Source organism: Aspergillus candidus, assembly GCF_002847045.1.
Source record: "Aspergillus candidus strain CBS 102.13 unplaced genomic scaffold BDW47scaffold_23, whole genome shotgun sequence".
NCBI lineage: Eukaryota > Fungi > Ascomycota > Eurotiomycetes > Eurotiales > Aspergillaceae > Aspergillus > Aspergillus candidus.
This window is the reverse complement of record NW_020194028.1, coordinates 44,129-59,495: the sequence shown is the minus strand read 5'-3', so window position 1 is coordinate 59,495 and position 15,367 is coordinate 44,129. Positions and strand designations below refer to the sequence as shown.

Here is a 15,367-nt window from a genome sequence, read left to right as displayed (position 1 = left end):
TTCTTCTTTTTTCCTGCATCTTTATCCTTAGCCAGCCTTGTTTTACTTACTTAGCTCACTATTAAGTTGGTTTTTTCTGCCTTGTACTTGGTTACTTTTCATTGGGTCAAATTCTGGAAGATATCCATGTGTTCAAGGTCTAGATCAGACCTAAGTGATGGGTAAGTGTAATGAACCGTGGCATATTTCAAGTTATACATTGACTTATTGGCTGGTCCATCATAGATCGAGGTTAATATTATGGTCCGGCTGTGTATATCCATGGAAATAAACACGAAGTGCCATCCATCTATGTTGAATACAGCATGAATACTTCCTCTTATACTATATGGACTATCAACTGCCGTGTCGAGGTCTGAGATAATCACACCACCTTACATGCTTGCGTGAATGGAGATTAAACAATGTCAAATATACATGTATACCCCTTCTCTACACATAAGGTACTATCTCACGGAAGTACCTTTAAAAACTTAATCAATTATGTATGTCCATTGTTATAAATCCTCCCTATCAAATATACTGCCCTCACACATGCTATAAGTACTAAAAAAAGTTATAACGCGTCAATGAAGCAATGGGTATCCAGTACGATGTGGGTGATTGGCCATAACAGCAGTGTTGAAACCTGAGGGCCTTGCTCCAATAATATGGCCCGAACCAAACCAAGACCTTGCAGGTGACCCTCTCCTGGCGCAGAGCAGAACGAAAGAGAGGATCATATTAGTCCTTCTCCTGGTCGGTTGGTGGCCCTTGCAGGTTGACTGGCCCCCGGTTTTGCTCATTCACCATAGTTCCGTGGCCATTGCTACCCTTTGCTGTTGTCGGCCTGTGGCTTCATTATATGCCTTCTCACCCCCCCGCTTGCTTCCTCAGATGAAATGGGCCAGGGTTTCCATCGCCAAGCGCGTGGTGGGCTCATGATCTCAATGTAGCCCCTGCGCGGGCGTCGGATTGGGGACTTCCGCCGGGGGATCGGTGTGCGGTGCTGTCTCTGCAGCTTCGGTGTGCGCTTGCTCCGGAGCCGCCCCCTGACCGGCCGGGGGATGATGCGGAGGGATTTCCGGGATGGGTGGCAGAGGTTGGCCCTCTAGGATCGGTGCAATGGCCAGGATCTGCTGGCGGGCACGCTCGGGATTGTGCGAATCGCTATCGTTTCTGTTTAGCCGGAGTACACCAGGAAACACCATTAAGAAAGAGGCTTACACGTCCGCATTGATGATCCAGTCCAGGTCTTCCTCGCCCTCGTCGGGACCCCCCGGTCCTCCGTGGACCGGGCGGAAGAGGTGAGGGTGCCACTCCACGCCGTGCTCGGCCCGCTTGGCGGCCTCCTCGCGTTGACGGTCCTCAATCTTCGTTTTCTCATCCGTTGCCACCTCGTGATCCCGCGCGATGATCGCCTTGACGGTATTTTCCCACAATCGCTGCGATTCGCGTTCGCCTTGCTGCTCGATGGGTCGAGTGGTGGGTGGGGTGTGTTTGGCGTGGCTCGCGTCGAATAGCGTATCTTTGTGGTTAGACTGCGTTCTGTCAGACCATGGCTTCAGTAAGGAGATCCAGGACAACATACGTGGACATCTCGGATTTGCATATCCCCGTTCCAGAAACCTGAAAGCTCATATAAAACCTCGCCCGTCTTCTCGTTCTTGATGGTGCCCCCAATCGCGTTATAAGTGCCGGAGAAATACCCCTTCGTCTTGAATTCGATATCGGCGACGAGATTGTTCTCGGGGCATCGCACGTAGCTGTGATCTCCGAGCTCGTACTTCATCTTGCCGAAAAGGATGCCGCGCGCGTACATATTCGGTTGCGTCACGATACTGCTGTCGTTAATTCCTGGCATCCAGAGTCACAAAGGGGGAGACGTACTATCGTTCACCCTTTTCCTTATCCTCCCCATGGTTCAACAACCGCACGATGGCGATCCCTTCCATCATACTGGCAGCCGAATTGCCCAGGAATTTACTGTGCGGCTTCAGGGTGCCGTCGATGCGGATATTATGTTCGGGAGCCATGAAGAAGTAGCTGGATTTCGGCGGGTGGTGGGAGGTTTGTTCGGAGATATAGTACCCGCGTGTTCCATCGGGGTAGTCCCAATAGCAGGTGAAAGTCTCTCCAAGGATGGGATTCAGCGGTTTCTTCACCCCTCTGTCCAAACGGAACCGATTAGCTCGTGAGAAACAAGTGGCGGGTGGGAGGGCATCGGACGTACGGAGGTTTGATGTGCCACCCACTCAGATAGAATTTGACCACGGATATGAAGCGTTCGAGCGGATCGTCAATAGTCGACATGGGCAGGAGCGTCTCCGGATGGGCCATGAAGCTAGAACAGAGGCAATCAGCAACGGGTCGGCCGTCACAGAACGGAGTCTAGGCGAGAGTCCCTACTTAGTGATGCGCTCCAACATAGACCGCGGCTCGAGAATAAAGGTAGGCAGCACCACCCGGCTCAGGTCTGCGCCCGGTCGGAGCTGGGAAATGATATGCGACAGGACTGGGAGGGTCAGTAATCGCACCGAGTTGATTTATGCGGTCGATCAAAACTCTCACGGTCAGCCCTTACCATTTCCTTGGTCGGGTTCTACCAGCTCGTCATCCCCACTGGTATTTTCCACCTTATCTCTGGCGGGTTCATCGAGGGATGAGCGAGCGCCTGTGACGTTGAAAAAGGAGCCCCAGTCAGCGGACATGGTGTCGGAAAGGAGGGGCGGGGCGGGGTGTTCCGCGGCGGAAGATTTGGCGGGGGGGGAAGGAAAGAGGAAAAAATGATGGAGTCAGGTATAGTGCTCGGCGTTGTCAAGTGAGATGAGACGAGAAGAGGGAAGAGAAGCCAGAGGGTAAAGGGGAAAGGGCTTGGAGAGTTGGTGGACGAAGGTTTGATTGATTACTGAGGGGGAGAGAGAAGTCGGGCCGAACATGGCAATGACGTGTGTGGGAGGGTCAACCACTGTTAAGAAGATTGGAACTTACTGGCGCCACTGGCCAACGATGACCGTCGACGGATATGAGAGACGACCGTGTGCATTTTGAGTTGAATGAGAGAGGGAAAACAGAAACAGGTAGTTTGTCTGTCACTTGGTTTTTGGGGGCAGATTTAATTATATATATTTTAATTTGTTGTTCTTGTTTTTTAGTAGAGTGGATCACCTGATGTATCCATTCCCTGTAGAACGACTCGATCGGGGGATCTTCAATATCACTTAAGAAGAGGAGGGAAAGAAGGAAAGAAGAAGAAAAGAACGGTGGGAAAAGAAAAAAGGAAGAAGTCGATCTAGAAAATTAAAAATTCTTCCAAGTACCTCCAGACCTAGCCAACACCCAGTGTGTCTCCCATACGTAGATGATCCACCGCTACTTCATACTACTGATACTATAGGGATTTGGGAGGATCCTAGCCCTGGTCTTCCCCCCACAAGAATCCATCCGTGAACGTGTTGCTCGTCTTGGCTATGCTTGTCAGGATGTCGTCCTTCTTTTCACTGGGACTCATCGATCTTTTTGGTCTAAAAGGATGCTAATCTGGCGCAGAGGATGGTCTGGACATCTGTGGATGTCTAGATGAGAGGAAAAAAATAAGGTAAAAAAATAAGTAAAATCAAGAAAAAAGACCATGAAAAACACCAACGAATGAGACATACTATCAGGATATAGCCTTGTACCTGGATCCAATGCCAAGCAAACCCTCTAGTCTAGTGTCTTTAGAGGGAGAATTTCCCGAAATGTGACGCCATCGCCCGAAACCAACAACCAGTCAGTAACCGCCATTATACTTACTACGTAGTAGGCAGCAAGGTATTAGTATGCAAATCGCCTACCGTAATGGGTCCCTTCCACGTTCTAGTAGTCCACAGTCCTCATCCCCATGAATGACACCCCAATCCTGCTGTAGTGCCTCAAACCCGGTCGATCAAGGCCACATCTCCGCCCGTGATCTCATGCAGGAATCCCGGATCGGGACGATGCAGCATGACATGGAAATGCTCGACCGCGTGGACCGACTTGAGCGACTTCCAGTTCTTAAACCAGATGACCTACCAGCAGTACCCCGGTCAGTTGATTCCTCCCAACGACCGAACTCATTCCCTACGGATAACGTACCTGGTCAGCCGGCACCCGCGAGCGGAACGTCTTGCCCACGTAGTCGTCAATCTCCTGGCGGGCGCGTGGGGTCAAGTCATCCGTCGCCGGGTCGTCTTCCAGCTCGAACTTGGTCCATACCACCAGGTGGACGATGCCGTCTTCGACCCCATACGGCCAGTCATTGAAAAGAATACGGATGTCCTCTGCACACGTTCGTTAATTGTCAGCCCAACCGTGAACCCTTTGTCGATCATCCCAGCCAAAATCCACGGACATGACGAACCATCGTATTCAAAGGGCCGCCCTCGCGGTTTCAAGTCCTCGGCGCTCCCCTCCCCCCAGCGTAGCCGCTCCTTGACCACAAACCGCATGATGGACCCATACTCGGCCACAATCCGCTCCTTGTACTCCAGGTACTTGCGTAGATCGCTGGGGAGTCGCTGGAACCGATCGATCCGGTTGGTTCCTACACCTCTGTTCAGCGCGCTGCCTTCGTAGTCGAATGTGTTCGGTTCGACGGTCACTCACGGATGAACTCCTGCACCAGATCCCACCCCTGTTTCTCGTAGTGGTCGTCGGGGGTCGAGAGGATCTCGATGTTCTTCGGAGGCTGACCTAGAAGGAAGCTCGGACACTCGGCCGGCCGCTTATGGTGAGGAACGTTGACCAGCCAGTAGGGCAAGGATTCCGCCGATAGGTTCGACGTGGCGTCCGAGAAACTGGCTGCTGCTTTCACATCTGGCTCCTCCAGCTTCTCATCGAGAGCGGTGAACGTCGCGGCCGGCGTCGACAGTTCAGGGGCGTGAGGCATGATGGCGATAGGAGGACGGAAAAATCTAAACCACAGTTGTCCTACCCTGTATGCTCTGTAGTGTTGGAAGCGAAATTCGTCTGGATATCAATCCCCAAAACCAAAATGAATCAATCAACGGTCGGGCCCGATTGCGTGGCGACCGACTGTCGGTCGAGCGATGGGTTGGGGATCGTCGATGCGGAGACCCACTGGGCTAGAAACGGTTCGAGAAAGGATTGTCCCCTTTCGAGGTAGACCATCCTGCAGTCACACCGACTAGGGAGGGGGGTCCCTACAAGGTGAAAGAAAATACCACAATGAGAGAGGAATGCATGCACCATGGATGATCCATCACGGCAAGGGTCATTCTCAAAGTACTAGCTTGCGGTATGGCTTTCCACAGTTCTTATATATTGCTTATGACAGATGTGGCGCAGCTTGCCGCATGCGACTTGGACAGGACAGGCTGCATCGTTCATGCGCCAAGCCGACGTACGTCCTAGCCCCTGCAATCCACGCCTTGAATTTCGGCGACGAACTGTATAGATATTGATTCAATTCTTTAGACATAGATTTCCGATCTCAGGTCCATCGGATCGAACAATCGACACCCCTGCTGCCTCCAACTCCTTCCTGGCATCGGCCCACCCTTCATCCGGCGAAACACACCGTGTCGCATCCTCTACAAAGTAACTCCGGAACCCTTCAAGCGCAGCATCGATAGCCGTGTACTTGACACAAAAATCGCCCGCCACCCCCACCGAGAAGACGTCCGTAACCTGCTGGCTCGCCAGGAACGCCTTCAAATCCGCACTCACAGACTGCGCATTGACAACCGGATCGCGATTCCCAAACGCATCGGAGAACACCGAGTACATTTCCACCCGCGGATTCATTCCTTTTTTCACGGTCAGATCGACCCGACTGGTGTCGATTTCGGGAATGACCGCCGCGCCTTTGGTACCTGCCACGCAGTGAACCGGCCACAGCCGCTGCGGCTTGACCTCGTCGTGCTTGCCCGGAGCCGGATTGTTCATCTGCACGTAGGACTCGAAGGGGTGGTTGTTCGGAGGCGGGTGGTTACTCGAGAAGGAGATGTGGGTTTCCGAATGGTAGTCCTGCGAGACGACCTGGATGGCGAAGCCGGGGTTTGCCAGGAGTTTATTAATGGTCGGGGCTATCTCGCGTGCACCTTGAACTGCGAGAGAACCATTCTGTAATAGACATATCAGCGGGGGTTATCCATATAGATCTACATCAGTCAATCAGTCACGTACTGGAGGGCAAAAGTCCTCCTGCATATCAACCACGATCAGAGCGGCTTTCATTGCGACAGATTCCCTAATGGGTGCGACAAATGGCGATCACTAGAAACAAATGATGTGGTGGGAGAGTTCAACCCATAGAGCACCCTGGTCCTTCTGACACCGCAGTCTCCACTGGGGCAATAAGCTCAATGTCATGTTGCATCATAACCGGAAACGGCGATGACATGCGGGGGAGCTTAGAAAGATCCAACTCCCAGCAAAAGAATCCGCCCGATAACTGATAAGCCCACACGTGACATGTGCTGAGTCAGCGGGACACAAAAAACCAACAAAAACTTCGACTTCTTCGCTTCTTCTTCTCCTTCTTCTTCCTTTCTTACTTCCTCACCGTTTCAGGGCTGAGGCCCTTGTCTCTTCCTACTAGAACTCTGTTTCTAACTATTATTCCCTGCAGAGGATGAGATTGTCTCAATCAAAGGTATGCACATCCCCAAACTCAATTGCATCGACCCTTTGTTTTTATGATGATCCCATTTATTGGAGCTGTCCGAGATACATCATGCGGATAAAATCTTTATACGCTTTTCATCTTTCTGATCTTTTCAAATCTTCTGTTTTGAAATACCACGTACCTGGTTGTGATCATTCGCTAACTCGCACAAGTCCCCACTGCAGGAACCGAGTAAACATCTATTCCAGCCTCCTTGATTACCTTTTTCCTTCTTTGACCCTTACCCCCCACATCACATAATAGCTTCTCTCTTCACATATTACTCCCCCCCCACTACCCACTCCCCTATCATTGCCATAAATTCTACACTACACGCCACCATGGCACATGATCCTCGATTAGCTAGTGCAGGCACTGCAACCCCTGACCCCCCTCCCCCACCACCACCACCTCCCGCTGAGACCGCGATGTCGGTGGTGGCAGAGACCCGGGCAGCGGATGACGCGGTTGCCGCCCAGTCAGACTCCTACAAGCTTAGATTCTGCACAGTCTGTGCATCCAACCAGAACCGGTCGATGGAGGCTCATCTGCGGCTCTCAACGGCCCCTGCCCCGTTCCCTGTAATCTCATTCGGTACCGGCTCTCTGGTCAGGCTACCGGGCCCCTCCATCACCCAACCTAATGTCTACCACTTTAATTCGACCTCGTACGCCCAGATGTACGATGAACTGCTGGCCAAGGACGAGCGACTCTACCGTAATAACGGCCTCCTGACCATGCTGGAGCGCAACCGGAACCTGAAATGGGGCCCCGAGCGCTTCCAGGACTGGGTCCCGGGCATGCCCCGCATCGACCACGTCTCCAAGGGCGACAAGGGCGCCCTGGGCACCGAGGGCGGCGTCGTCGACGTCATCATCACCTGCGAGGAGCGGTGCTGGGACGCCGTCGTCGACGACCTCATGAACAAGGGCTCGACCCTGAACCGCCCCGTCCACGTGTTCAACGTCGACATCAAGGATAACCACGAGGAGGCCCTCGTCGGAGGGAAGGCCATCCTCGAGCTGGCCAATCGGCTCAACGCTGCCGCCGTCCAGGAACGTAAGACGAACGATCAGACCGGCTGGGAGAACGGCACGGGCGACGCCCGCAGGAGCTTCGATGAGAAGGTCCCCCAGATCCTGGGCGAGTGGCAGGAGAAGTGGCCTAATTTACCGGCCTTGTGGACTTTGGCTTGGCTATAGCCTGCCATAGTAGCCCGAAGGGCAATTCAATATACCTGAAATCAATGATACTCCATACTTGTTTGTTTCTAAGCATTCACTCAACATGTAGCTATACTCTCAAGATTTATACCAAAATACAATACTGCCGACTTGATGACCCCTCCATTAAACTATGCACGTTGCCTTTTATATCATTATAATCTAAAGCTCGAAGGTCACATTATCCTACCATTCTATCACCTGTTTACCTCTTGCATATCACTCTCAAACCCCAACCCAACCCTATGACCAAAAAACATTCACAAATGGGTATATAAATACATACAAATCCACATAAAACCAAATCCGAATAACACCATCATAGCACATAGCATATAACATATGGCACCCATGCACCCACCCCCCCCCCCACACACACACCATACAAATACAATAATATCAACTCCCAAGCAAAGCCTCCCTCCTCAACAGATACCACCTCTCCAAACACGCCCTCCGCTGCGCAGGCGTCATCCCCTCCACAACAAGCGCAAACTCCGTCGCACTGGGAAACCCAAACTCGCGCGCCATGCTGCAGAACTGCCTTTTCATGACGTCGCGGGGTGGGTGGTACCTGTATGGGATGGTGCCTGTCTTTGTCGGGTCAGTTGTTAGGAGGGGGGGATGACTGGTGTCGGTTTTTTGCGAGTCGGCGAAGACGGGATCGTCCAGGTCGAGGGCGTGGTCTGCCTGTTGGGCACGACGGCTGAGACGCTCTTCTTCTTTGGAGGAGCCGATGACTTCGTTATTGAGGTGGGTGTATTCGACGCCTGCGCTGGTGAGGATTGCTTGGATGGGGTCGTGTTGGTGTTTTATGGGGGTGGGGGTGTTGGTGGTGGTGTCGGCTTCTTCTTTTTCGCCGCGGATTATGGCGGCTAGGTGGTTCATTACTTCGTCGGAGTCGTCTGTGGTCGTAGTGGAGGCGGGTGCGGCATCGTGATGATATTGGTCGACTTCGATGCCCATGACGTGGACGCCAGCGCGGCTTTCAGCGACGTTAGTCTTGTTGACGATATCGCGGAGGACAACGTTGTTGTCCTGATACTCGAAGAGGTTCTTCAGTCCGAAAATCTCCCCCTTCTGGTCCTTCTTCTCCTGGACGCCTTTGAAGTACCGGCGCTCGGAGCTCGCGTTGTAGCCGATGTTGGCCTGCTGCTGCTTGTAGATCTGGCGCGCGTAAACGATCTCCTCGATGGTCCCCGCTGAGATGAGGCGGAAGACTTCGACGTCGCGGGACTGGCCGATGCGGTAGGCGCGGTCTTGCGCCTGGAGGTCGTGCGACGGGTTCCAGTTTGGGTCGACGACGACGACTTTGTTGGCGGATGTGATGTTGAGGCCGACGCCGCCGGATCGCGTCGAGATCAGGAAGACGAATTGCCGCGGGTCCGAGTTGAACTCGGCGACTGCCTGGGCGCGCTCGTCGTAGGTCATGGAGCCGTCGAGATAGCTGACGTTGTAGCTGGTGTGGTTGAACAGCATGTGGAGCATCCTCAGGAGACGGACGCTGTGGGAAAAGACCAGGACCTTGTCCCCGTTGGCGTGCCACCACTTCAGCAGTTGCTTGAGGACCTTCCACTTGCCGCAGAAGTCGGAATTCGCGTAATTCAGGATGGAATCCCGTTGGCGGTAGAGCTGCTCCCACTGGCTGGGCACGGCAATCTCCAACCACTCTTTATCCTTTTCCCGTTTCTCGTTGCTGTCCGTGCCTTGGGGGATCAGCGTGGCCAGGTGATTGCTTAGCTTCTGCAGAACAGCGATCGCGGGGAAGACGTGGGTGGCCCAGGGGCCTTTCCCCGGGATGATCCTGCGACAGCACCAGCCTGCCTTCTTCCCCGATCGACAGTCACACATGTCAGTGGAGTGCTTGATGTATTCAATGACCTCGCTGTCCAGAATGTTCTCGTAGGCGTCGGCCTGCGTGTCGGTGAGGGGACAGAAGACGACGCGGTCGATCTTCTTGGGCAGCTGGTCGGCAATTAGGGTCTTCATGCGACGGAGAAAAAACTGGGGAAGCAAGTTTTCCACCAGCATCTTGGCCGTTTTACGGGCCCTACTCAACTGATGGACGGTAGCATCGTGCGACTGGCCAATCCTCAGCGGCTCCGAGACGCTTTTCCTCCATTCGAGCGCAGGGCCTAATATCCCCGGGTTGGTCCAATTCAGCAGGGTCCAGAGCTCTTCGTAATTGTTTTGGATCGCGGTTCCGGTCAGCCCTATCCGGCAAAGGGCGTTGACCCCGTTCATTTCCTTGGTGGTCATTGAACTTTTCTGCTTGATAACATGGCACTCGTCAGCGATCACACAGTCCCAGTCGACCATGTTGATCGCATCCTTGTTGTTGAGGTAGGTCCCGTAGGTCGTGAGCAGGACCTCGATTCTCCCGGACCGCGCCGCCTGGAGCGCCAGTTCCTTGCTGTCCCCGTGGTACAAGTCGACATGCCACCAGCCCCAGCGCTCAAACTCCGACCTCCAGTTTTGGAGCAAGGTACCGGGGCAAACAATAAGCGTTCGCGGGTACCAGCGGGGTTGATCGCTCCGGCGCATCTTCCGCATTCGCTTCGCGTCTCGTTCATCGCCTGTTTTCCCATACGCTGCGGTGAGGAAGGCGATCACCTGGACTGTTTTCCCCAGACCCATATCATCGCCGAGGATGCCGCCTTTCTGATAGACGAAGAGCTCGTGCAGGAAGGCCACTCCATCCACCTGGTACTGGCGCAGCCACTGCGCGACGGGGGCTGGGATCAAGCCCAGCGAATATGGAAGGGTGATGTCTTTGTAGGGACTGCAGGGCGTCATGTTACTAAAGGTGGGCTTCTCCTTGAGGTCCTGCAGGCGCTCGTCATCCGAAAACTCAACCTCATCATAGGTCGGAGGAAGTTTCAACCCCGACGTCTTCGACTGTTCCGTCGTGGCGTCGAAATCGGTCCGACGCTTTTGCAGGTAGTCCGGAAGCGAGTCATCGCCCTCATCGTCGCTCGGCACTTCCTCACCAAAGGTCCTCAGCGGCCGCACCGGCGCCTTCCGTTTTGACCGGGGGATTTTGCCGACCATGACGTCGGAGGTGGAGGTCACTCGGGGGGTGGGGGTATGGGTGATGCTCTTGCGCGGACCGGTCGACGCTCGTTTGCGTTTCAGGGATTTGCGCCTCTGGAAGGCCTTGTAGGCTGCCTCGGGGTCGTCAAAGTCCTCGTCTCCATCGCTCTGGTCGGAGATCTCGACTGTTGGAAGATCTGGAGAAAGGGAACGACCGGATTCTTTTTTAGGGGGGTTGGGTTGATCTGTGTCTATTACTGATTGATTAGAGATGGGGAGAGGCGAATATGCGGGGAAGGAAGCGTACTGTCGTCACACGCGGTTGGACGCGATCTTTGGAGAGGAGCGTCCAGATCGTCGTCGTCATCTTCGCTGGCCGTTGCAGTCGCGTCCGTATCTTCCATGTCTACCATCTGGAATCGCGTCAAATGAAGTGGGAGAGGGCAGTGTAGTGGTTGGTGCAAAGCGGATGGGGAAGAGAAAAGAAGATGCGGAGAGGAAGACGGAGGGAGTCTTGGCAGCAGCTGACCATATCATACCAGATCATTGAAGCCCTAACTCGGGATCTTGGATGGAAGTATTGATTGCTTTTCAACAAGACTGTCGACACTCTTGGCTAGATTGACCAAGTATTCTAGTGGTCACACTGAGACAATATGCTCAAATATAATGTCACAGGGTTAGTAGGCAGGTAAATCTGCTCAATCCCGCGCACCCATCCACTATTGGACGCAGCCCTAACTCAAGACAGGCGTCGTACGACTGATTCTTCGGTGATTTATTAGGTGAATGTTTCTATTTAGTAGAACTTATGTACCTACATGAGGTTATTTGAGCACATATTTTAGTTCCATATCACAAAGTATATCTAGTAGTAACCCGTGATCTGTATAGGTAGACAGCCTCTTAAACTCCTCTGGGCCACTCCAATCTCTTCATCATTCTCTTACCTTACGTCTCTATCAGAATTCTCCCTATTCTCCCTATCATCACGACTCAACATGGAACAGCACGCCATGCACTCCATAACCACAGCAACCACCCCAGCAATGCCCACAAGCAGCCCATCCCCCGAAATGGGCAAACACGCCGGCATGCACATGTCCAGCTGCAAGATCTCCGTATATCCATCCCTCCATCCCTCCATCTCTTCAATCCAAACAACAAATCTACTAACAGGCCAACCAATCCTCCCCAGATGCTATGGAACTGGAACACCATTGACTCCTGTCAGCCTCCCCCCCTTCTTCCCCCCCCTCTCCTTCTGCTAAGACAAGAGAAGGCTTCCTCTCCTCAACCTGGCACATCACCTCCAACAGCGAATTCGCCGGCTCCTGCATAGGCGTCATCTGTCTGGTTCTCGTCCTCGAGCTTCTCCGCCGTATTGGGCGTGAATATGATGCTTTTATCATCCGTCGTGCTAGACTCGCCCAGCACAATCAGTACCTATCTCTATCTCTAGCTCCTACGGACACATCCACCACAGCTCCAGCCGCAGCCACAGCCACATGTATCCCATTCTTATCACGCCCCTCCTCACCTTCTAATGGCCCCAAACCTGCTCTACCGACTTCAACAGTTACCCCTACTACAGCAGGGACCACAGCAGAAACAGGACCATCCACCATACGCCCCAAACCAACCGAACAGCTCATCCGCGCGGTGCTACACACGCTGCAATTTGCAGTAGCGTACTTCATCATGCTGCTGGCGATGTACTTCAACGGGTACATCATTATCTGTATCTTTATAGGGGCGTTTCTGGGGGCGTTTATCTTCTCGTGGGAGGGGTTGAGTTTGGGGGGGGATAGGTATGTTTTTTTTCCATTTGATTCTATTTTTTTGCTGTTGGCAGAGAGGTGGATGGATGGATGGACGGATGGATTTGTGGATTAAGAGATGATGAGCTTGCTAACTGAACGATGTGTGTGTATCTAGGAATGATGCTACGGCTGTTACGAAGTGCTGTGGATGATTGATTGATTGATCAAGTTGTTCGCTTCGTCTATACACCTACCCCCACCTCTCACCTCCTACCTACTTCCTACCTACCGACCTACCGATATATCAACAGAATCACAAGTGATGCATTCCATTTTAGTGCACATTACTTTGCTCTCATTCATTAGTCCATCATTGGATTTTTTTATTCTATTTACGAAAACGTCCCTCGTAATTACTTGTCTGTCTGTCTATCTGTTTGTGTATCTACCTACCTACCTACTACTTACTTACTACCTCGTATGTATGTACGTAGTACGTCAGCCATCTTTATTTCTATCAAACATCATACATTATCCATACATACCTATAAACCTACAAACCTACGTAGATATAGATAGAAAATAGATAGATAGACAGACATATATCAATTCGCACCCCAAATACCGGCTAACACCGCGGGTCTCCCAAACAACATGATGTAATCAAGATTCTATAATGCCAGGAAAAAAACACCAGTGTATCGCCATGTGCAACATACCATGCAGACGAAAGATCTAGAAATAGTCAACGAGTTTTGTTGGTCAGACACTGGTTGCATGCATAAATAAATGATATTAGGGGACGAAACTGCTAGGGCTGCATTTGGAGCTGGGATCCTACGCCTCGTTGGCAATGACCCCGCTTCAGATGGCGGGGTCTTGGGACTCCCCTCCATACGAGAGTTTGAACTACTAGACTACTGGCTACTGACTACTGACTACTGACACTACGGTTTACGTATACGATGGAGGAATGATGGTGAGATGCTAATATATCGGGAGACACTCTAGATTACACCACCCAAGGATACAGACCGACCGTCATCGCCATCATCATTCGGAAAAGATCAGAAAAAATGTTTCCAATCTCCCGAGCAACAAGGGCAATGGATCAGAGACGCAAATCAATCTGACGAGAAAAAAAAATTCCTTTTCCGTTGGGCAATTTACAGCTCACCACAGTCCACGATGGTGGGCTTGACGTTCGAGCGGATAGCACCGCTGCTAGAGCCAAGAGCCTCGATCTCCTTGACGATCTGGAAGGAAGCGTCGTCGGCAACCTCGCCGAAGACGACGTGCTTGCCGTCCAACCAGGAGGTCACGACGGTGGTGATGAAGAACTGGGAGCCGTTGCTGCAGGAATTCCCTCGTTAGTCAAGAAAACCTTGGCAGTTGGAGCAGTGAAACAAGGAGACTTACGTGTTGGGACCAGCGTTGGCCATGGAGAGGATACCGGGCTTGGTGTGCTTGTGGATGAAGTTCTCATCGGCGAACTTCTCACCATAGATGGAGCGGCCACCGGTGCCCTACAGATCTCGTTAGATGTATGTCACGGGAAGAAACAGAACGGGGAAAGACACTCACGTTGTGGCGGGTGAAGTCACCACCCTGGAGCATGAACTGGGGGATGACACGGTGGAAGGTGGAGCCCTTGTAGCCCTCACCCTGAGGCTTCTTGCAAAGCTCACGGAAGTTGGCAGCGGTCTTGGGGACGTCCTTCTCGTAGAGGTTGAAGGCGATGCGGGCCGTCTTGGCTGTAAGATAACAAGCCAGTCAGTTTGAATTGAGCTGATAGACAGAAGCGAAGCTCATCGAAGAAGCACCACGAAAGAAAGCAACGAAAGCTCAATCCATCTGCCCCACCACAGGTTCAAAAACCAGGGAGACAGCGTAGAAAAGAAAGGGGAGAAGACACTTACGGGCGCTGGAGCCCACAGGGGCGTACTGGACGTCGAAGAAAGCCTTGGTGTTTCCGGACATATTGGAAGCTGTTTGATGGAATGGACGAAGAGAGAGGAAAGAGGACTGATTGCAATTGAGGACAGAGGAGAGGGGACGAGAAGCGAAGGAGCAAGGTGGGGTTAAGCCCGTTGTTGACCTCAGGACGCTTCGGGAGAACATTGTTGCTGGAGGGGCAGACACGGGAGAATTCGGCCGCCGAGATGTGCTTTCTGTTGCTTTCTTCTGCTTCCGGTGGATGGGGGATGCGTCAGCCAGTGCGCGCCAAACATGCAGGTTGGCCTGAGGCTGCGGTGTGGTTGGTCCGAAGGGAAAAGGTTGAAGTCACGGTTAGGTGCCAGTACCAACCTCCCCAACCACCCCAACCACCCCCGACACTGACCCACAGCCAATTGGGCAGAGAAGGGATTGACGATGGATACTTACAAGGATTGATGATAATTTAGAAGAGGGTGAAGAGTGAGGGCTAAAGTACAAGGGCTGGAAGACGTTGAATTGGTCGAGCTCGCACCAGGTGAAGAACGACAACCAGGGGAAGAAAATTGTCACCAAACCCTCCGAATGGGGTATAGCGTATTTGATGGTGGTTAGATAAGCACTTACTGATCCGGGTTAGGTCCGGTTCGATCTCCAGTGGGGCGGTTACAGTCCAGAACGTCCCAGAATCGTGGAGTCCAGGAGTCTTCTCCAGAAACATGAGATAATATAGATTAGATGTTTATTGAGGTATTATCTATCACAAGAATAAAGAAACCCCC

At 52.5% G+C, this 15,367-nt stretch overlaps 7 protein-coding genes across 7 annotated transcripts; 2 read left to right on the top strand and 5 right to left on the bottom strand.

Moving 5' to 3' along the window:
• Nucleotides 1-443: 443 nt before the first annotated feature.
• Nucleotides 444-3,246, bottom strand: BDW47DRAFT_105951 (OSBP family protein). The gene is made up of 7 exons (XM_024812669.1): nucleotides 2,564-3,246; nucleotides 2,389-2,494; nucleotides 2,213-2,323; nucleotides 1,870-2,148; nucleotides 1,571-1,820; nucleotides 1,207-1,520; nucleotides 444-1,149 (listed from the first exon to the last, which is right to left on the bottom strand). The coding sequence occupies exons 1-7, from the start codon at nucleotides 2,688-2,690 to the stop codon at nucleotides 927-929; spliced, it is 1,410 nt and encodes a 469-aa protein (XP_024671870.1). The 5' UTR covers nucleotides 2,691-3,246; the 3' UTR covers nucleotides 444-926.
• A 647-nt stretch (nucleotides 3,247-3,893) lies between these two features.
• BDW47DRAFT_117635 (GIG1 family protein) lies at nucleotides 3,894-4,891 on the bottom strand (the record flags this gene model as incomplete). The annotated part of the gene is made up of 4 exons (XM_024815106.1): nucleotides 3,894-4,031; nucleotides 4,099-4,283; nucleotides 4,364-4,546; nucleotides 4,609-4,891. 4 exons carry the CDS (start codon nucleotides 4,889-4,891, stop codon nucleotides 3,894-3,896), a joined length of 789 nt encoding a protein of 262 aa, XP_024671869.1.
• Nucleotides 4,892-5,372: 481 nt separating this feature from the next.
• Nucleotides 5,373-6,359, bottom strand: BDW47DRAFT_105927 (putative isochorismatase family hydrolase). The gene is made up of 2 exons (XM_024812668.1): nucleotides 6,151-6,359; nucleotides 5,373-6,087 (listed from the first exon to the last, which is right to left on the bottom strand). Exons 1-2 carry the CDS (start codon nucleotides 6,199-6,201, stop codon nucleotides 5,428-5,430), a joined length of 711 nt encoding a protein of 236 aa, XP_024671868.1. The 5' UTR covers nucleotides 6,202-6,359; the 3' UTR covers nucleotides 5,373-5,427.
• A 188-nt stretch (nucleotides 6,360-6,547) lies between these two features.
• ssuA (RNA polymerase II subunit A C-terminal domain phosphatase) lies at nucleotides 6,548-7,879 on the top strand. Its single transcript, XM_024812667.1, has 2 exons — nucleotides 6,548-6,619; nucleotides 6,805-7,879. Exon 2 carries the CDS (start codon nucleotides 6,973-6,975, stop codon nucleotides 7,831-7,833), a length of 861 nt encoding a protein of 286 aa, XP_024671867.1. The 5' UTR covers nucleotides 6,548-6,619; nucleotides 6,805-6,972; the 3' UTR covers nucleotides 7,834-7,879.
• Nucleotides 7,880-8,253: 374 nt separating this feature from the next.
• Nucleotides 8,254-11,291, bottom strand: BDW47DRAFT_125846 (putative DNA excision repair protein (Rad26L); the record flags this gene model as incomplete). The annotated part of the gene is made up of 2 exons (XM_024816453.1): nucleotides 8,254-11,138; nucleotides 11,195-11,291. 2 exons carry the CDS (start codon nucleotides 11,289-11,291, stop codon nucleotides 8,254-8,256), a joined length of 2,982 nt encoding a protein of 993 aa, XP_024671866.1.
• A 597-nt stretch (nucleotides 11,292-11,888) lies between these two features.
• BDW47DRAFT_125845 (high-affinity Cu transporter CTR3) lies at nucleotides 11,889-12,862 on the top strand (the record flags this gene model as incomplete). Its single annotated transcript, XM_024816452.1, has 5 exons — nucleotides 11,889-12,008; nucleotides 12,086-12,116; nucleotides 12,170-12,397; nucleotides 12,467-12,698; nucleotides 12,826-12,862. The coding sequence occupies 5 exons, from the start codon at nucleotides 11,889-11,891 to the stop codon at nucleotides 12,860-12,862; spliced, it is 648 nt and encodes a 215-aa protein (XP_024671865.1).
• A 762-nt stretch (nucleotides 12,863-13,624) lies between these two features.
• On the bottom strand, nucleotides 13,625-15,129 carry cyp4 (peptidyl-prolyl cis-trans isomerase). Its single transcript, XM_024812666.1, has 5 exons — nucleotides 15,036-15,129; nucleotides 14,570-14,834; nucleotides 14,235-14,404; nucleotides 14,070-14,176; nucleotides 13,625-14,003 (listed from the first exon to the last, which is right to left on the bottom strand). Exons 2-5 carry the CDS (start codon nucleotides 14,769-14,771, stop codon nucleotides 13,817-13,819), a joined length of 666 nt encoding a protein of 221 aa, XP_024671864.1. The 5' UTR covers nucleotides 14,772-14,834; nucleotides 15,036-15,129; the 3' UTR covers nucleotides 13,625-13,816.
• Between the last annotated feature and the right edge of the window lie 238 nt (nucleotides 15,130-15,367).